Consider the following 22,540-nt stretch of genomic DNA (forward strand, 5'->3'; position numbering starts at 1 on the left):
TAGATTCCCTATCTCTTTTTCCATTTGGTTGATTTTACTTTTCAATGATACATTTTCTCCATTTATATCCTGAATCTCCTTAACCATTTCACCGATTTTACTTTTTAAAGATTTGTTTTCATCATTGAATTTTTTTCCATTTTTTCTTTTACCTCTCTAATTTGGTTTTTAAAGTCCTGCTTGAGTTCTTCCAGGAATGCTTTTTGGGCTGGAGACCAGTTCACATTCCCTTCTGAGGTTTCAGATGTGGGCATAGTGTCCATACTGTCCTCTCCTGAATTGGTAGTTTGATCTTCCCTGTCTCCATAATAGGGATCAATGGTCTTTGCCTTTTTAGTGTGCTTTTTCATGGTGTTTTTCCCCCTCCTGGCTTCTCAAGTGGATCTCTGCTTCTGGGGCTCAGGGAGCTCTGTCCCAAGCTTCTTGTGTTGGGATCTATGGGCCTGCTCACTGGCTTTGTTTGCTATGGCCTCTGGTTCCAAGAGGTATGGGGGAGGGGTGGTCTGGCTGCTGGAAGTCTCCTCTTCCCCAGGACTGCTCTACAGCACAGGTGGTGTCAGCTGTTGTCTGTGCTGGTGTCTGCCCCTTCCCCTGGCTGTGCAAAGGCACATCTGGGGTCCTGGTGTTGATGTTTGCTAGCTCCACCCGCCTCGGGCTCAGTAATTCTCATTGTTCTGCTGAGGTGGGGCCTGGTGAGACTTTTCTCTTTCTGCACTAGTCTCCTTCTGCAACCACAGGAAGAGCCCTCTCCCCTACTTCTCTTGCTAAAAGGCTACTTAAGCCCTACTTCTGGCTCTTCTGTTTCTCCCAAAGGAGTATTCTCTGGGTGAGGGTGGGAGGGAAAGCCAATTTACCTGGCCATCATGGCTCCTGGAAGTTCAAGAAGGCAAGTTTCAAACCTTTAGGCTGTGGGCTGGAAGCCTCCAGGGTAGCTGCTCCCATGGGCACAGGCTCTGCACTGGTGTTTCCCGTAGTTCTGACAGACTCTTGTCCTGAGCTGAGAGGCCTGGGGCTCGATTGCCGCTGTAGCCGGTACTTCCACCCTGGGTCTGCTCCTGTTCTCGTGTTTTGCTCACCCAGCGCCCTCCCAGACCAGCTCACTGGCTGGGTTCCTCTGCTGTTCCTGGTTGGTGTGGTCTGGTGCCATTCCACATGCCTGGTGCTCCTGCCCCTCTCAGTCTACTAGTGGCTTCTACCTCTCTCAAATCTGCTCATATTCACTTTTTTTAGACATATCTGACAGAGTTTGTGAGAGAGCTCCAATAGTTCCCTCCTTTCATAGCACCATCTTGGCTCCGCCCCCTACCCTGTTAAGATCCTGGAATACTGCAATACTCAATAACCCAACAAAGCAACAGCAGTACTTCAAGACACAAGATCAGCCCATGTATTCCCTGCAGAAGGACATGGAGTTTGGCTCTAACATAAAGTCCAAAGTCAGGAAGCAGGCTGGAAAAGTGAGAATAAAAATTCCCACCACAAATATCATTTATGGTGACAGGCTTGCTCAAGACACAAACCCAGAAGAGAATGACTCTGAAACATCTGCAAGCAAATCCTCAAAACAGAAACAAAGAAACAACATAGCTTGGGCACAAGTTCAACTAGAATTCCTGGAAGAGATGAAGCAAGAGTATAAAAAAGGAGTTTAAAATGTTTTTATTAATAAAATAAGAGTGCTAGAGAAAAAAATGAGAACCATAAAAGTAAAAACTGGAAAGGGTATTAACAGCTTGGTACAAGAGATACAAAACTTTATCCAAGCAATAAACTCCCTAAACATCAGAATGGATCAAATAGAATGTAAAGACTCTATAAGACAAGAAGAAATACTAAAATGAAATCAAAAGATTGAGAAAACAGGAGAAAATATAAGGCATTGCAGAGCAAAAACAACAGACCTGGAAAACAGATTGAGGAGAGATGATTTAATAATCACTGGATTGCCTAAAAGCCATGACTAAAAAAAGAACTAGCTATCATATTTCAAGAAATCATAAAAGAAAACTGCTTGAGTTTCTTAGAACCAAAGAGCAAAATAGAAATAGAATCACCTGTCACCTCCTGAAAGAAACCTCAAAATAAAATCTCCAAAGAACATTATAGTCAAAATCCATAGATTCTAAGTCACAAAAAATGCAGCAAGCAATCATAAAGAAAGAATTCAAATGCTGAGTAGCCAGTCCAATTGCTTGAGGACTACACAAGATTTAGCAGTCACCACAGTAAAGAAATGGAAAGCCTGGAAGTCAAATTCCAGAAGACAAAAGATACAGGCTTACTACCAAGTATAACTTACCCAGCAAAACTCAGTACAGAGGGAAAAATAGGCCTTTAATGAAATAGTGAACTTTCAAGCATTTTTGATAACAAAAGACCAGAGCTTCAAAGAAACTCTGAAATACAAGCACGGTCAAGAGAAATATAAAAGGGTAAACATAAGTGAGCAATCACAATGGACAAAATAAAAGGTAAACAAAGAATCTAATGTAGGGAGATAATACATATGTCCCTTCAGAAAATTATCATCATTATGGGCCACAGAGTGAGTCTAATTAGGTAGAGGACCTCAGAATGAATTTGTTATGTTTTGATGATCATAAAAGAAGAATAGAAAGGAAGGCAAAGAAGAATATACCAGGGTAGAAAAATGAAAGGAAGAATGGGGCAAATAATCTGTCAAAATCTGGGTGCCACTAGTAGAAGTCTATACAAGCTAGGAATGGGAAGACTAGCTAATACCTGAACCTCATTCTCATCTCAACTGGTTAAAAGAGGGAAGAATATACACACTTACATTTGGACACAGAAATATATTTCATTTAACAGGGAAACAGGAGGGAAAGGAAAGATGGGAGAGAAAGGAACAGGATAGAGGGTAGGTGGATTTTGAAGAGGAGTTTAAAAGAACAGAAAGGCTAAAAACCTGTGATTGGGTTTTGGGGGAGAGAAAAAGAAGAGGCAAAGGAGAGCAGAAGCAGACTGCACCAAACCAAGAACACTGGTATTGAGCACACTACTTCTCTCTACTACCTTCTTCTTTCTAAAGAAGGGGTGAGAAACAAAGAGAATGAAAAGTATTCAAGATAATAATGGAGGGAAATATACAGTTACCAATCATGGCTGTGAATATGAATGAGATGAACTCACCCATGGCAGCTACGTGGTACAATGGATAGAGCCCTGGACTTGGAGTCAGGAAGACCTAAGTTGAAATCCAGCTTCTGACACTTACTAGCTCTGCAACCCTGGACAAATCACTAACCCTCTGTTTACTTCAGTTTGCTCATCTATGAAATGGGGATAATGATAGTACCTACCACCCAGGGCAATTAAAAGGGTAGAATTTGTAAAGCACTTTACAAACCTTAAAGTACTATATAAATGTTAGCTATAAGTTATTAGTTATTATTATAAAATAGAAGAGAATAGCAAAATGTATCAGAAAGCAGAATCCAACAATATGTTCTTTGCAAGAAACACTTTAAGCAGAAAGGTGAACACAGTTAAAATAAGGAGCTGGCACAAACTCTATTATGCTTTAGCTCAAGTAAAAATGGCAGATGTAGCAATCATGATTAATCAAGAGCAAAAACTGACTCAATTAAAAGAGATAAACAGTGAAACTACATTTTGCTGAAAGGTTAAATAGACAATGAATTAACATCAATGCTAAACAGATAAGTACTAAATTGCATAGAATCTAAACACTTAAAGTTAAATGAGTTATAGGAAGAAATACGCAGTAAAACTTTAGTAATAGGAGACCTCTATTTGCCTCTTTCAGAATTAGATAAATTTAACCAAAAAAATTAAATAAGAAGAAGTTAAGGACCTAAACAAAAATAAATACAGAAAATGTAAGCTATGTGGGAGTCTATCTACCAAGATACACATAAGAACCAAATGAATATAACCATAAAGCACTATTTACAGAATTAAAGACAGACTTGAAAAAATCAGGGGGTCAGTTGTTTACTGTCAAGGTGGGCCAATTTAATAAAAGTGACAATACTATACAAATTAATTTACTTATTCAGTGTTATACCAATACAACTACCAAAGGATTACTTTGTAGAGTTGGAAAAAGTAATAAAGCATTTCATCTGGAGCAAAAAAAGATCAAGAATCTCAAGGGTAATAATGGAAAACAAATAAACCATAGGATGAAAGGGGACCTAGAAATGCCAGATCTCAACTATACTGCAAAACAGTAATCATCAAAATGATTTGGTATTGGTTAAAAAATAGGGCAGTTCAATAGAACAGATTAGCTACACAGCCTACAAAAGAAAACAAACCTAGTAGTCTATTGCTGGGTAAACTCAAAGACCCCGTCTGCTAGGATAAGGACTCGTTATTTGAAAAAAAAAAAAACAAAATAAAAACTGCTAGAAAAACTGGAAAGCAATGTGGCAGATACTAGGTTTGGGTCAACATGATGCATCATATATAAGTTCCAAATGACTTTATATAAAATGTCATAAACAAATTAGAGGAGCAAGAAAGAAATTATTTCTTGGATCTATGACTAGATAAAATGGACAATTTTGATTATGTAAAGTTAAAAATTTCTTGTGCAACCAAAACCAATATAAGCTAATAAAACAAGAAGGTAAACAGTTAAGTAGGAAAATCTTTGCAGTAAAATCTTTGTCTGATAAAACTATTATTTCTAACATAAATACGGAAAAGATTCAAATTTGTAAGAATAAAATCCATATCCCAATTGATAAATATTATGTAAGAAGATAAAAATATATGAACAGAGCTTTGTTTATTGCTGTTACTGTTTTTAAATTAGATTAACTTTTTTCTATTAATAAAACTATCTTATTTCTCTCCCACTTCATCCCTCCCGAAAAAATAAAGAACAAAACCCTTGCAACAAATAGGCACAGTCAAGCAAAAAAAATTCCTACATTGGCCACGTACAAAAAAATACATATCTCAATATGTACCCTAAGTACATGTTTCATCATAAGTCCTCTAGAATCATGGTTGACCATTGTGTTGATAGGAGTTCTTAAGTCTTTCAATTATGTTTCTCTTTATAATACTGTTTTTATTATGCAGTTTTTTTCTACTGGTTTTGACCACATCATCTTTCAGCAGTTTATACAAGATTTCTCAGGTTTCTTTGAAAATTTTCCTTTCATCATTTCTTATAGCTTAATAGTATTTCATCACATTTATACACTATGTTTATTCAGTCATCCCCAACTGACGAAGACCCCCATAGTTCTCAGTTCTCTGTCTCTACAAAAATTTTTGTATATACAGGTAGTCAATTTCTTCTATTTTTTACATTTTTTTGAGGGGGGAAGGCAGGGCAATTGGGGTTAAGTGACTTGCCCAAGGTCACACAGCTAGTAAATGTGTCAAGTGTCTGAGGCTGGATTTGAACTCAGGTCCTCCTGACTCCAGGGCTGCTGCTCTACTCACTGTGCCACCTAGCTGCCCCAGGTAGCCACTTTCTAAGGAAGAAATCCAAGCTATCAATAATCATATGAAAAAATTCTCCAAATTAACAGTCAGTGAAAAGCAATTCTGAGGTTCTACCTCAGATCCATTAGATTGGTAAAGTTAATAAAAAAGTTGAATGGCTACAGGAAAGCAGGCAAAATAATAATACAATTTGAGCAATGCAGTTTGAGAACAGAGGCCCTGTTGGTGTTGCCATTTTGGAAAGCAATTTGGAACTATGGCCCCAAAGTCCCCAAATTGTGCATATGACCCAGTGACACTATTAATTAGGCCCACACCCCAAAGAAATTAAAGAAAGAGGAAAAAGACCTAAGAATACAAAAAGATTTATGACAGCTTTTTGTAGTGGTAAAGAACTGGAAACAATTGGGGAGTACCTAAACAAATTATGGTATATGAATGTAATGGAATTTTATTACACCATAAATCTGGGAAAGACTTGTATGAATTGATAGAGAGCGAAATGAGCAGAACCAGAACAATTTACACAATGGTGTAAAGACAAACAACTGTGAATAACTTAAGAACTCTGATCAATGCAATGATGAACCATGATTCCAGGGGACCAATGATGATGCTTGCTACTTACCTCTTGATAGAGAGGTGATAGACTCAAGATACAGAATAAGATATATATTTTTGGACAGTGCCAATGTAGGAATTTGTTTTGCTTGATCATGCATATGAATTTGCATATACAAAAGGGTTTTGTTTTCCTTTGACTACTCTCTTCCTCACCCTTCACATATATCAGTTACTAATATGTGTAAATCCCAACTCCACATTTTTTGCATTCCTTCCCTCCTTCTATTCTTACTACCACCACCCTACTATGTGTTTCCATTACCGCCAACTAGACTCCACTGCCTTTCCAAATTACTGTTCATACCATTGACAGAATAATCTTTCTTATGCATAGATCTGGTCCTGTTTTCAAAAATATTTAGTGACTCCCTATTGCCTACTGAGTAAAGCTGGCATCCAAAGCTCTCTGTAATCCTGAATTATCCCATCTTGTATTATATTACTCTCTCTATATACTCCAAGATCTAGCCAAATGGATTGTCCTTTCCCCCATAACACAAACCTCACTTTCCCAATCTCATGCCTTCATTCGTGTTATACCCTATAACTCACTGAATCTCTATTCATCCTTTAAAGCTCAACTCAATCACCATCTAATCCATCAAGTCTTCCTTAAGCTATCTCCTACTAATACCTTCCCCTTTAGGTGAAACGTCAGTACTTTTTTCTGCAACTCTTGAACACATTTGTTATGTCATTTTGTTTTATCCTCACATCACTAGACTGTATAGTTTGAGAACACAGGCCCTATCTTATTCAAGTTTTGTTTCTTCCCTATAAGACAGCATAGTGAGAATACAGTTCTTAAAAAAATTTTGCTGTTGCTTTACACTAAACTTTGATATAGCAGATGTCACAGAGGTAAGTGAAATGATAAGCATGACCCCACAATTCTGAGTACACAATTGTGATTAATTTTTTTAAAGGAAGAAAAGGAGGGACCACCTAAAGAAACCACTATGGTTATACAGAAAGCTCTCTCAAGACCTCAACTTTTAAAAAGACATATACAAAAGATGGATGCAAGGGTACTTAAGGACAAACATACGAGTTGATAACTCCTATGAAAACTTCAGGAGTACTAATGCCCTGAATGAACTGAAGCTTGAATTAGACACTAAAGACAAAAAATGTCAGTTAGTCAATAAACATTTACTAAGTACCTATATAGTCCAAGCACTGTGCTAAGCACTAGGCATACAAAGAAAGGTAAAAGGAAGTCCCTGTTCTCAAGGAGATCACAGTCCAATGGGGAGAAAATATGCGAATAACTATGTACAAAAAAACTATATTAAGAATAAATCAGAGTTGATCAATAGAGGGAGGCATCAGATAAATACAGGAGGACTAATAAGAGTTTCCTGTACAAGGTGGTATCCTAGCTGGGTCTTAAAGTAAGCCAACAGGTAGAAATGAGGAGGCAAAGGATTAGATATGGAGAGGTGGGGTGAGAGAGTAGTTAAGGATGCTACCTAGGTTTCAAGCCTGGAGGAACATGAGGATGGTGGTACCCTCAACAATAATAAGGCACTAAACTTAGTAAGGAGGAAAAATTTTGAGGGGAAAGATAATCACTTCAGTTTTGGACATACTAAGATTAAAATGTCTAGGGATCATACAGTTTGAGATGTCTAGTAGACAGTTGGATGTGTGAATATGGATGTCAAGAGAGAGATTGGAACTAGATAAGCACAGAGATGATAAGTGAACCACGTAAGTTGATAATATGACCAAGTAAAATAATATAGAGGAGAAGAGGGTCCAGAACGGAGCCCAGGGAAAGGTAAATAATAGCTCAAAATAAAGAAAAACTCTCCAGCAATCAGCCTATCCAAAAACGAAATAGGCTACCTCATGAAGCAGTAAGTTTCCAACTGGTCAGAAGTATTCAACTGTCAACTGGACTGGAACCGGCCTCTAGCAGGTGGGTGGCTGGAGCCGAAACAGAGCAGGCTAGAGCAGTACTTCGTAACCTGTAGGTCATGACCCCATATAGGGTCACAAAAATTTAGCAACAGTAAAAGGTTTCTGAACACACAATGACCAAAAATTAACTAAAAATCAAATGTAATGAATCCAAGGTGTTTCTGGCAGCACTTGACCATGTTGGATCACACAACTTCACTGCAGCTTTGGTTCTGAACACAAAGCATGTGCATTTTGCACTGCCTGAAACTCAAAAAGGGGTTGTGCACTGAAAGAGTCTAAGAAGTCCTGGGCTAGAGACAGGTGTGCCAGGACACAAACAGAAGTTTAATTAATTTCACAGTCAGGAAGACCACACCTGCAAGTAGAAGCCCCCTTCCCCATCTGTAACAATAATGTTACTTGCAGCTGCTGTGGGGATGTAAGACCAATGCACACAGGAGGGCTGCTAGCACACGTTCTTTGATCTGCTCTTCTAAAGGAAAGCAACTTTTAAGGGGTCAACAATCTTACTTTAATCAAATACATATCTATATATCTATGTGTGTATATACACACACACATATCATTCACTTAGTTCAGGGGAAAAGTCAGCTCCCTGAACTTCAGAGCAAATACACACAGAAATTACAAGAAGAAATTATATAAACAGAACAAATACAAACAGCGAAGACCAACAGACAAGGCTTCCAGCTGTCTGACCAAAAGTAACACATACATAGCTACCAGAGAGAGAAGCACCAACATCTGGGTTTTCAAAGCCAGGGGGCTCCTTAATGGCTACCCAGAGTCTCATCTGGCTACATCACACGAACACTCTTCCCATGAGTGAGCCCCACAGCAAAAATGCTAACCTCAGAGTACATGCATACTTCTTCAGGGTCAGAGGGCATCACAACCCTCCTACCCAGGCTCGTGTGACTCAAACTCATATGACTTAGGCTGCCGTGTGACTTAAGCAGGTCACATGAGCCTATTAATGAATGGGAAAGATCTCCCCATTAAGCAAAAATACATTAACAATACACCACCACCAACACGGCCCCTCCCCCCCAAGAAGGAGGGCTTAACATGCTGGACCAAAGGCAGGTCTTATATACATAAAAACCACAAGTTGGCTGGACTATAATATAACTATTTTTAGGTCTTGAGTTATTGTTACCATGGCTGGGATTTCTTGGAATAATAGAGGCATTCTTTGGTCCTATGAGAACAGTCATCGTCTCAAGCCTTGAGGGTCATGATTACTCAGCGGTACATAACCAGAGTTCTGTGACTGGAACAGAAGTACAGTACAAGGAACAGGGACTGTGAACATGTGAAGGATGGCCCTGAGAAATAGGGGGAGCTAAATCCCTCAGTGAATACCTGGTGCTAGTCTAAGCAAATCACTTTGCCAAGAGGGTGGGGTCATTCCAGAGCACAAAGGATTATTGTTATGCCAAGCTTAGGGCACAGCCTGCTTGCTGGGCCTTAGCTCTGGAGAACAGGGTATCTCAAAATATTTTGACATAAGCAGAGGCTTAATGAACACTTGTTGGAAATGTTGTAGAGCTGATTCCTACTTCATATGTAGAGGCTGGACTAGATGACTTCTAATGTTCCTTCCCACTCTAAGAAAGGAGGCAGAGTAGTCTATAGTGAAAAGAGCACTGGCTCTAAAGTTAGAGGAATCAGGTTCAAATCCCACCTCTAGTACTACTTGTGTGAGCCTGTTCAAGTCACTTAACCTTCCCTGGGCCTCAGTTTTCTTATCTGTAAAATTAAAGAATTGGCCCAGATGACTTCTGAGGTTCCTTTCATATCTCGATCTATTATTCTATGATTTTGGGTCCACTAGTTCTATTCAACCTTATTTCACACCCATAAAACCCCATGCATCTATCAGGAAACTCTTTACTGTGTCCCACACATGCCATACTAAATTCTGTCTTTATTAATGTCCTCCTCCCCTAGAGTAAATGTCCTTTGTCCTTCTTCACAACCAAGCTCCAGATCCAGCTACAAAGAGAATGGAGGAAAGCTGGGCCAGCCAGCTAAGCCTTGGACAGTCCCTAATATACAAAAAAGGTTCTGTAACACTTGGAATGGTGATCTTCAATATAAAATTTCAATTTAAAAGAACTTTTTTTTAAAAGAAACAACAACTACCACCACCATTCCTCCCCCTCCGCCTCACCTAAGCCTTCCCTACTGCTCTTATATGTGTTTTTTCCCTCTTTAAGTTGCCGTGTCTCTGTGTATGTGATGTGTCTCCTCATCAGCAGAAGAGAAGCTCATCGGGAGAAGACATTGCATCATTTTTGTATTTGCATTCCGAGAAAGTAGCACAGTGCCTTTCACATAATAGATGCTTAACATTTGTTGAATTTTTATCTGTAAAAGCTTTCCTGATTTCTCTGGCCCTGTCTTAATTTTTTTCTCCCTTTTCTGAATTTCTCCTGCACTATATTCTACACTATACTTTACCTGTTAAATTTTACATGTTAACAGTCTTGTCTCCCATAACTGAAATGTAAACTTCTTGAAGGTAGCAATCATGTTATACCTCTTTTGTACTTCAAAACTCCTAAGCACAGTGTTGGTTACAAAACATGCACTTAATGAGTGCCTGATAGAAATCTTAAAACTAACAAACCCAAAAATCTAGTTGAGATGTCAGCAACTGATTTGGCACAATGAAGTGAAAAGGTTGTAAATTAATGATATCCATTTGTCTTCTTTTCTTACATAGGCTCACTGAAAGTGGAGAGGAAAAAATGTAGCTTCAAGCTTCCCTCTGTTGGCTATTAAAGGATGTCTCATTTTTAAGTCAGCCTTTGCTTCTTCCCTCTTGAAACTGTACCAGTAATTTGAAATAGCAACTTCAGAACTATGGATTTATGTAACATACCTTTTGTTTTCAACAGGCACCTGAGGTTGGGGATGCTTCTCCTGGGACAGCTTAACTATTTCATTACTGGCCTCTTCTGACTTGCTCAGATTTTGAAATTGTGGACTTTCTTCTTCTAAACTGTCAGGCTCCATTTCCTCAAAAACTTCCTTCATTAGGGATTCATGATCTTGGTTCTGTTTCTGAAGATTAGACTGGAATTTTATTTCTTGGATGGGAATTTCTGAGTCAGATTCAAGAGAGTCTTGGAAAATCTGATGTAAATCTTTGTTTAAAGGTGGTTCACTGGATCTGAATTTTAAGCTGGTATGATGGACAGGGGGGTGAATGGAGAATACTGGAACTGGTTTAATGTTATTCATGTTGCAAATGTGTGAAGAGTTGCTGATCTGAAGAGTTGGTTGTATATATAAATTTGAAGTTCATAATAGCACTACCTGAAAAAAAAGATAATGCTTATTTTTCATGTCTACTGAAAATTACTAATAGCTATGCTGAGCAAAAATTTAAATGAATTACTAAAACAATTGTACTAAAGTACTTTCTTTAAAGGCTTTCATATTTTCCTTTTTTTCTCAAGGGAGATGGGAAGGTCTATACTTGGACATTTGTGCTTTTTCTCTCCACAGAAACATATTCTTATGTGAAGCTAATAAGCAACCTTAGTGACTGAGTACAGTTTGTGGAAGGAACCAAATTGGGGTTTGGAGGCAGATTCCCATTTGCAGCTTCCAAAGGGTTTGTTACAAACAAGCCAAGACAAAGCCAAATGGTTAATTATGGACAGCACTTTAATGAATACATTTCAAACAACCTGGACAATTCAAATGCGAGTCATGTTCATTTATATTCATGTATGGAGTACTAGGTCACCATTTGTTAAAGCAGAACAGGTACAAGGTCAATGCTTCAGGGAGGGAAGGAGAGGCAAGATACTCTCAGAGCTGGAACTCTGAATAGGAAGCCTGTTCTATTCCTGGCCTTACCTTGACTGGCTGAGTGATTTGGAGCAAATTACTTATCCTTTTTATGGCCAAGTTGTAGTATGAATCTAATATGAGATCCCTTCCTATCCTAGAAGTATGGCATAAAGATAAGTTAGAGTTCCTCTAGGGGTAAAGAAAAATGCATTTATTCATTCTGACCGAGGCTTCCTTTTTTCTTTTTCCAAAATCCACTCTTTTGGAGTCTCTGTCCTTTGTCCTCCTGGCATCTTTACAAATTTTCTACAGGTCTGATGACTACAGCCATCTTTACTATTAGCGATTACTGAATGGCTTTTGCTGTCATTCTTTTTAACTAATCATGAATTTAATCAAATAACCATAGCTTTACATGTCTCATAAGTAGTTGTGAGAGTTAATGTTGACTGCTGTTAATGTTTCCAAGGAACACTATGAACTCCTTAGAGGAAAAGTAACAAACATAAGAGGACAAAAGCAATACTTATCCTAGACTGCTAACAGTGGTTCTTATCAGCATCTACAATTTACAGAATATAGCTTTGGGGATCAAACTCTCCTGAAAATAGATTATATAGCTGGATTCTATAGCAATTTTTATTTTACTATTAATAAATGTTATTCTGTTCCTGTTTTTGAAAAAATAAACATATCAAATGATAAACGGTTACATCTGAAAATGGAAAATATACTTTAATCTTTTGTGGCAAATTTTAATGGTTAAGGTTAGCATATTTGGAGATCTGAATTATGAGTATTTTACAGCTAAAAAGGTTCATTATGTCCTTTTTTCTCAGTGATATAAGAATTTAGTCCTTTTGATTTATCTTATTATGTTAGAGGTCTTGATATATAATCTCTGGAATGAATAAGCAGATGAAAAAAGAAATAAAACTTCCCTACTAGAATAAATTACTTTAGTGTTTACAGATGAATATACTTTGGCAGGGCAAAGTCATGAACTACAAAAAGCAGATCTTCAGCAGAGGGCTGCATTTAGAAAAGCATAAAGCTATAGAAAGCAAACACAGAAATCTTGAATAAATCGAAAATGTTTTAAGGCCAGCTCAGTGGATACAATTCTTGTTAAATAACCTCATTCTGTTTTGACAGAATGGAGAGTAAGGGATGGTTAGTGTAAAAACTACCAATAACCAAAGCTAGAAAGTACCCTTTTCTTTATGATAAAAGGCAGACAACTATTTTTTTTAGTGATACCTGGAAATAACTTATAGGTTCATAGATACTCAGAGAAGTACCTTTGGGAGTTTGAACACTACAATTCTTTTCCATTTTTGGTTAGAACAAGTACTCAAGTCCCAAGTCCACTTAACTGTGTCATTTTGGGCAAGCCTCTTCATCTCCTGGGGCCTGTTTCCTACTCCGTAAAATTAGGAAGACCTACAAAATCCTTTCCCACTTGTATGTTCTGTGAATGCATCACAGAGTGAATTCAAATGACAAAATTACTTTCTTCAAATCCCAAATACAATCCCACCTTCTATAAATAGACATGCTAGTAGAGCCTTTCCTCCAATAGGACCTCCCTGGTGGTTCTAAATCTGGAGGCAGCAAAATGTGAGTTCCAATCCTGCCTCAGTTACTAGCTGGGTGACTCTGAGCAAGTTATATAACCTCTCTCTCCCTAAGTTTCTCCATTTGTAAAAGGAGGATAATAAAAGCATCTACTGCAAGGTTGTTGTAAGGATAAAAGGGGATATTTGTAAAGTGCTTTGAAAACTATACAAATGCTATTATTATTTGTATATAGTCGTTGGCATGTTTTCCTGACTGGCATCCAGGTTGTTCTATTAACAACAAGACATTCCATCTCACCTGTGGGCATTTTCTCTGACTGTCCCCCATGCCCAGAACCCTCTCCTTCCTCTACTCTGCCTACTGACCTCCCTGGTCAACTGGGATTTTAGTCCCACGTAAAAGCCAACCTTCTACAGGAAGCCTTCCTCAACTGCTCTTAATTCCAATGCCTCCCCTCTGTTGATGACTTCCTATGGATCCTGTGTATCGCCTGCTCTGTATATATGTTTGCATGTTGTCTCCTCCATACATGGGAAGCTTCCTGCAGGCAGTGACTGTCGTTTGCTTCCTTTTGTATCCCCAGCAGTGCCTGGCACAGAGTAGGTGCTTAATGTTTACTGACTCATTTGAGCTCCTTTGGGGCAGGGATCGTCTTTTGCCTTTCCCTGTAACTCCAGAGCTTGGCACACACACCCCCCGGGCACAAAGCAGATGCTTGTGGCCTTAAATCGGACGGTAACCCCGGAGCTTGGCACAGTGCCTCACATACAGTCGGTGCTTAATAAGTGCTTGTGGACTGGGTAAAACACAAGAGCTCTACTTGAAGGGCCTCTCACAGCGGGAGGTCAAGAAGGGCATTACGCTCCGGGTGGGGCCCAGTTGCCCCCCGCCCCTTACCCGGGTTCTCTGCTCCCTCACGCAGCTGGTGGGGGGGGAGGGGATGCGGACCGCGGCCCCGCCCCCACAAGACCCTCCAGGTTTCCTGCTCTAGTTCCACAGATGCCCCGCTCCGCCCTCCCAGATGGGGTCGGGCCACGTTCCCTCCACACTTCTGCTTCTGCCCCAGCTGGACCCCCTGCCTTCCCTTCCCCTCCGCCCGCCGCCGCCACTTCCCCCGGCTCGGCGGCTCCCCCCGGCCTGACGGGTCCAGCGCACCGCCAACGGCTGGTCAGTCACCTGCCCGTGCTCCTCCGCGGCTACGACCGAAGCACTCCCACATGCTGCTCCTCCGCCGGGGCCGCCACCACCCCGCCCTGTAGCGGAGGCAGGAGCACTGCTAACACCGCCGGCCTCATTGTCAGTGATGTCCCCGCTCCCCAGCCCTACCGCCCGCTGCTTTGTGGTTGCCCTGGCGCTGCCCTGGCGACCGAAGCACAACAGACATTCCACGCACCTCCACCCCCGCCCCCTGTCCCAGCTGGGGCGTCCGGACGAGACCATTCGCGGCATCTCTGAAGGGGGACTGAGGTCAGGGGGGCATTAAGAGAAAGGCGGCGGGACGGCGCCAAAAAGACGAAATTGCGATGGAGTTGGAAGCACTCTCATCGCTTAACCGCGGGTCTTTCCTGCTCCACGCAGCGCCAGTGTGGGTATAGGTCAGGGGCCTCCCCTGAGGTCTTCCATGGTAGCGCCCTCTCCCTCGCTCCGCGGGGGGCGGGGAGGTTTGTCTCTGCCCGACATCTATGCCCGGAGGTGTTGGGTTAACGTTTGCCAGCCCCGTGGGGCGGGGGAGGAAATGCTTAGGCAACGTACTTTCAATCATTTTTCTCCATCATTTGAAATAAACAAATGGAGCCCGGATTTGTGACACTTGCCGGTTTCCCAGGTGTAAATGCTCACCCCGAAATCGGTTCTTCCAAATAGGTGTCAGCACGCCCCGATGCTCCTTGGGGTTTGGGAGAGTTGGAGCTGGAGGGAATGGAAGGGTCGGACAGGAAGTAGCCAGAGAGGGAGAGACTGACCTCATAAGAAGGGGGACCCTGGACAGTACCCTGGACTTGGAGGCGGCAGCTAGCCTGCCCCAGAAGTTTGACTAGCGGTGTGGCTCTGAATATCTCCCCACCTGGATTATCTCACATGTAAAACGGAGACAGCAAAAGCAGCTACTCCTGCAGGTTTGTGGTGGGCATCAAGCTTGATAATACAAGGGTGGCACCCCCCTCTTCACACTTTCTCAATTCCCACTCCCAGTGACCAGCTGGGTCCCCAGAGAGAAGCTACTGCTGCTACCCTCAGTGGGCCAACCAGCACGTAAACAAGGGTTTGTTTCCTTAACGTGCCAAGCCCCGTGCTACGCGCTGGAGATACAAACACAATCAAACAGACGTATTAAGCGCCTACTGTGTACCAGGCACTGTGCTAAGCTTTGGGGATACAAAAAGAGCCAAAAGACATCCTTGCCTTTAAGGAACTTGCAATCTCATGGGGGGAGACGTCATGCAAACATATATTCATATATATGTATGCATATGTGTATACATACACACTACACACACACATATATGTATATCAAGATATATATAGGATTAATAGGAAAAAATAAAAGGGAAAGCACCGGAATTAAGAGGGAGCAGACCTCCCATGAAGGTGGGATTTTAATTGGGATTTAAATAGACAGTCCCTGCCCTCAAGGAACTCACATCTAGGAATAACCCAGAGGGTCTGGGGTTTTATAAACTTTTGAATATAGACCTCCACTGGTATGCTTCTCATTTCATTATCAGCCAGATTTAATTAGCTTTTTAGAAAGGATATTTCTTAAACAAGTAAAGCAAAGACAGTGGTTACAAAAAAATGATCCTCTCTCCTACTCAAACCTGGGAGCAAATTCTCCCCCTCCCCCAGCGCACACACAAGGTTCTTGGGAAGAGTGGGCTCAAACTTGCAGTAAATGGTAGTGAAGTACATGTGTAGAGAACATATGTGACAAAGCCCTTGGTTGCTTTTCTCCTTGTGTAGAGTCCTCATGAAGTTACCCCTTAGGTACCTCTTTGCTAGTAGGTTTCAAGGGTCCATATTTTTGTAGAGTCCATAGCTTGCATTCCTTGAAAGATCATAATCCTTGGCGCTGCCATTCCATGGTGCGTCTTCATGCTTCCAATCTACTAGCATTTTTCCTGCTACATACAAACATACCCATGTCTCTGGAATGACCTTATTGGTTTCCTTGCCTTCAAGACTCAGAAGTCATTCACTCAGATGCTAAAATGGTCAAAGATTCTGTATCTCCACATGTTAAGGTCATTTATAGAGCTAATCCCAGGTACTGTTTTCTCTAAGTCATTTCTCTGACAACAGACCAAATTAAGATGTTTCTATTGCCTTATAGAATAGAACCTCACCATGGCAAGAGAGAACCCTTGGAGGTTCTTGAGCAGGGGAGTAACCTGATCATAGCTTTGCTTGGGATATCAAAATAGCAGTTTGGTGGAAGAGAGATAGGAGCAGGGAAAGCTCCTGAAAGGTGGGAAGGAGAGTAATTAGCATCTAGTGCACTAGTTCAGATGAGAAGTGATAAGGTCCTGGAATGGATTGAAGAGGGGGACAAATATGACAGATGTGGAGGTAAATTGACAAAACTTGGCAACTAGTTATATATGGGAATTTGTGTGAGTGCAGAGTTGAGAATGACTCTTAAGATGTGCCTGGAAAAATTGTTGTACTCTCAATATAAATAGGGAAGTGAGGATGAAAGGAAGGTTTAGGGAGAAAGATAAGTAATATTATAGATATGTTAAGTTTTTAAGATTCATATAGGAAATCTAATTTGAAATATTTAAAAGGTAGTTGGTGATGTGGTACTGGAGCCCAGGAGAGAGACTAAGGGTGGAAATAAAGATCTGGGAAACATCTGCAAAGAGATTATAATTGAACCCATGGGAGCTCATGAGATCATTGAAAGAGTATAAAGAGAAGAGAAGGTCAAGACAGAGTCTTGGGGTGCACTTCACAGTTAGAGGGCAATGCACGGATAATGATCCAGTGAAGGAGACTTCAGAAAAGCTGCCACAAGTAGGAAGAAAACTAGGAGAGAGTACTGTCATGAAAATACAGAGGGGAGAGAGTTGTCAACAGAATCAAGTGTTTCAGAGCGATCAAAAAAGATGAGGACTGAGAAGAGGTCATTGGATTTGGTGATTAAGAGATCATTGGTGAATTTGCAGAGCAGTTTCTGTTGAATGTTGAGGTTGGGGAAAGGTTTGAGTTGTTGAGGTTGAGAAAAGAGAGGAAAGGAGGGGAAGTGGAGAGAATGAGTGGAAGAAGCTTTTAAAAAAATTTTACTTTGAAAGGAAAGAGTGATTATAGGACAATAGGTGGAGGGGATAATAGGGATCAAATTAATTTTTAAGGATGGAGAAGGTCTTGAGTATATTTGTAGACAAAAGTAAAAGTGGTCAGTAGATAGGGAGCATTTGAAAATTAGGGAGGAGAGATCATTTAATTGGAAGGACATACTTCCAGAGAAGATAGAATAGGAAGGGATGAAGGACATAAGTGTAAGGTTTGGCCTTCTTTTCATTGGAGAGTGGAGCAAAAGAAAGGATTGGAGATGTAGAATAGAAGAAACTGGGGAGCTCAGGGCAAGTAATCTATTTTCTCAGTAAAATATGAGCCAAGGTCTTTTAAGGGGAGGGAGGCAGAAGGGAATATAGTGGGAGGCTTGAGAAGAGAAGAAAAGGTTTGGAATAGTCATGGGAAGTTTAATACAGAGACAATTAGGGAAGAGTAAAAGGATTGTCTTGATGTAATGAAGATGCAGTTAATATTAAATAACAAATTTGTGGTGAACCTAGTCATCATGGTGACTTCCTCCAGCTTTGATGTAAGATCAGAGAAAACAGATGGTGGGGATAATCCAAAATTGGGATGTCAGTGGTGTCAATAAGAGAAGGAAGAAGGGGATTTGCATATCGAGTACAGTATATAGCTGAACTGGATAACTATAAGGTCAAGGCTAGGAAAAGAGGAAAGTAAAGCCAGATCATGGAAGAGCCCTAGGGAATGGAAGACCTAGAGGTCATTGTAAGGGTAGGGAATAGGTTCTGATGAAACAATTATTTAATCAACCCACTCCATATTATTATTGACTAAAACATAAGATAAGGAAAGAAAGGGTTATGAAAGGTGCTTGTCATTCTCATGACAAAAATCATGTCCAGAATTCAAATGAAAGAGGATTATCTATAGATGTTGAAGTCCTCCAGGCACTCTTGCTTATGTATGACATTCTAATGATTGCCTCAGGGCCCGAGAGTATTAGAGGGCCTTCTTAATGAATGAGAGATAGCATGGCAGAATGGAGGGAAAGCTGTCCTTGAAGCCAGGAATATCTGGGTTTAAATCCCATCTTTGTATGTGACCCTAAGCACTCACTCACCTATTTAGTGCTCCAGGCAACTCTTTATAACTTGTAAAAGAAGATGCTGACCTACGTTTTGAGAGGGGGTTTTCTTCCCTGAGAATCCCCTATATCGGAGGTGTCAAACATGGTCTATGAGTGGCACCTGCAATACTCTAGGGTGCAGGCTGAACTAGATCAAAATGTAATTGGGAGATACTTAACAAAATAAAATTTAAAAATCCAATAAATATGGATAATGCTACATTTTAAAACAAGCCAATATACACTCAGCAGAGATTCTTATGTGGATTAGTGGCCTCCATTTCTATTTGAATTTGACACCATTTCTCTGGTTATACAAATAAAATCACAGGCCCGGACCCTATCCCAATACACCCTACTCAGTGAGATTCATGACTGCTCAGTAGAGATCAGCTGGATAATCCATACAGGAAAAACTAAAAGGCTAAAAATTTGTTATTGGCATAACCATGATATATTGTTGTCAGACATCTCACTAATTTATTACATCAGTATATAGGTATATCCTGCACAGGAACAATAAATTGAGGGAGAAGTGAAGAGAAAGAGAATGGATTAAATTGCATTTAGGAAATTGTGTAGTGCAATGCAATGTTTTCTCTGATCTTCTCACATCAAATGTACTATGCCAGGTGAAGGCTCGGCAGGCCTCAGACCAGAGGTGCTAGTCCTCCCTGAACATCCTATATACCCCTGTGGTGAGATATGGACTAGATGATAGTGTAGTTAGGTATATTCAGAATTGATTTGATGACTATGTCTGAAACTTTTTAATTAATCATTTGGTGCCAATCTGGAGTATTTCTTTAAAGACAAGTATATATTTGGGATTGAATAAATGAAACCAAGTAGCTTTCTCCAAAAGGTTGGCAGAAGTTGAATATGGTATTTTTTTTTCTAAAGGGACCAATTTTGGGAGGGGTGTGTGTATATTTTAATAGTTAATTTTGGATGAAATTCTTGTTTTTAGCTGTTAATAAACTACTACTCATAGACCTAGAGAACATCTGGTAAGTAGCATTTTCTCCACAAATGCCCATATGGCATCCCCCATATGCCACCCCTAGAATTAGATTTTCATGCTCATTTGAGTAGGTTTTTAAGATATTAAGGCATTTGGGGATATAAGATGCTTTTACTGCTTTATTTTTCTGTCCCCTCAAAGTTTGGTAAAAAGCAAAGAGAGGAAGGAAAAACCAACACACATCAACAGGTCTACTACTGTAATGACCACAGATGACAAATTTGCACATGAATGCATTTCAGGAAGGGAGAGGGCTCCTTCTCTTAGAAGGTGCAGCATTGTAAAAATAGAATTACATTTCATCTAGATCAAAACGCCATTATAAATATAGTAAATTACTATGATTTCAACCAGGAGATGTAATAGGAGATTATGTTGTTGGCTTAAATTAGTGGACCCATTAGTGAACAGCAGTTCAAACCATCTTCTTCATCTGGTACTTAGTTGTGTGTAGACTAAACATGATGTATGCTCAGTATGTTGGGTCATATAATTTTCTTTCTTGACATTCTAGTGTGATAGTGGACTATATCGTTAATACTTAGAGCCTCATGACTTTAGCATATATTGCTTTAGATAATTTGGGGGAAAATAAGAAGTAAATAAGAAATATGGCTTTGATTTGTTTCAGAGAAGAGAAAGTTGAAGGATCATTTGTTTATCATATTTACATCTGTGAAAAATTGTTAGTTGAAGATTGCTCATTAGTTGTTCACAAGTTCCATATTCTCTGAGCAAGAGAAATTTTTAATCCATTGTCAAGGATTTTAGCTAAGTATAAGGGAGAACTTTATGACTGAAGGTTGCTAAGTAATAGAATAGATTATTGAGAAAGGATAGGAAATCTTCCCTAGAAAACTAAGACTAGAACAGATATTTATGCAAAATGATTTAGATACTGATTCCAGGCAATAGAGAAAATGGCTCCTCAAAATTTCATTTTGCAGTGTTAGTATCTGGTCCATTATTAAAGTGAAGCTGGCTGCACGATTATCTTTTGGGGATTTTTGGTTTGCCCAACAGAAAAATCATATCCAAGGATGCTGTCCATGGTACTGCACAAAGTATTATGCAGGAAAAAAAAGAGGTCATGATATTTTCCACAATAGAAAAGTGCAGAATTGTAAATGAGGAGCAACCATATGAAAGATTGTTCCAAATCACTGTAGTACAAATCAAAGCATCTTGGAGTTTTCACCTTACAACTAGCAAGTTGGCAAAGAAAACAAAAGACGAGAATAGTCAATATGGAGGGGTTGAGTGAAGGCAGGCATGTTAAAACACCATTCCTGGAGCTATAATTTGGTCCAACCATTCTGGAATTAGTCTAATAAATTTATAATTATGTTTTTTTAAAGTGACTAAAGTGTCTCTTGGTCTCAGAGATCCTACTTCTATACATATATCTCAAGAAGGTCCAAAAAAGACAGAAAGTTCTCAAATGTACCAAACATTTATGGCAATGCTTTTTGTGTTAGGAGAGAGCTGGACACAAAGTGTCTGCTCATCCACTGGGGAATGGCTAAACAAATTATGGTATACAAATGACATGAACCATTTTTGTGTTGTTAGAAACAATGAATATGAAGGACTCAGAAAAAATGGGAAGATTTGTAAAGCCAAGAAAAAACATGAATCCTATGGTAATATATACAAAAAGAACAAAAAAACAATGTTGAGCTTTGTATTGTTTTAATGACCAACTTGGCCCAGGAGAAGAAAATGTGCCTCCATTCTTTCCTTTCTGAAGGGCAGTACTATGGGTGTGGATTATCACATATTCTATCAAATATAGTTGGTATGTTGATCATTTTTGCTACTTATTTTTCCTCTTCTGAAAAAAATCACTGTTACAAAGGATGTCTCCCTGGATAGAAGAGGGTGGAAAGATATATTGGGAAATGTACAAAAAGATGTAAGATTAAAAAATAATACCATGAGATTAATGTTGTGAAACATTGCTCTGGGCTTTTCAACTTGGTGAAAGAGAGCTCACTACTACACACAGGCAGGATGTTCGTTGGACATTAAATGGCAGCCACCTCTGAGGGAAAAGTGGTTCTCCACTATATACTACTTTTGGAACACCAAATGGCTTGAGATATCTCACATAAATGTGTAAGCTACAACAAAAAGCAAGCTTGATCTTGCTGTTCCTATACTTTAAAACTCTCATGGAAATCTAGCCAGTAGCCAAAGCTAACCCCTTAAAAGTATCAGATCCCCAGGTCCCTCAAGTGAAAAAAGGTTTTATTTTAGATTCAGTTTATTCAGCTCTACACAATCAGAAAGCTGTCACATTGGAAATATGGCATCACATAAATGGCAGAAATTGATTGATCTTAAATAAGCCCTGAAAAAGGAGAGAGTAAAGCACAGAGTAGGTAGCACAATTTGAAGCAAAATCATTAAGAAAAAACCTCATATTCTTCTCTTTATTAAACATGAATTGATATGAATTGAAATGATAACCATTTTAAAGTGTAAGGCTGGAATAAAATAATCTTATTTTGTTTAGTTGACACATTTATTAAGTGAGAGCACATCTTAATAATTTGTTGATCATGAACAAGGCAAGGTCCCTCCCTAGGAAACCTGGTTGGGTTGTCTGAAAGACTTGATTTTGTCTATAAAACCATAAAGTTTGTTGGAAGTATGTGAGTGAAGAGATTGAAAAGAGTAGTTCCAGCCAATCCGCTGAGAAGGAGTCATAGGTAGGGGTAGGGGAGTGGGGAGAGGAA

At 39.7% G+C, this 22,540-nt stretch overlaps 1 protein-coding gene across 1 annotated transcript in view; it reads right to left on the minus strand.

Annotated features, from left to right (window-relative positions):
* Positions 1-11,328, minus strand: part of JHY (junctional cadherin complex regulator) — a 137,952-nt gene extending 126,624 nt beyond the window's left edge. Inside the window, exon 1 of the mRNA XM_036745236.1 lies at positions 10,892-11,328. Within this exon, the coding sequence (XP_036601131.1) occupies positions 10,892-11,253 (362 nt within the window). The 5' untranslated portion in view covers positions 11,254-11,328. The remainder of the gene's footprint in view (positions 1-10,891) is intronic.
* Between the last annotated feature and the right edge of the window lie 11,212 nt (positions 11,329-22,540).

Source organism: Trichosurus vulpecula, chromosome 2 (genome assembly GCF_011100635.1).
Source record: "Trichosurus vulpecula isolate mTriVul1 chromosome 2, mTriVul1.pri, whole genome shotgun sequence".
Classification (NCBI taxonomy): domain Eukaryota; kingdom Metazoa; phylum Chordata; class Mammalia; order Diprotodontia; family Phalangeridae; genus Trichosurus; species Trichosurus vulpecula.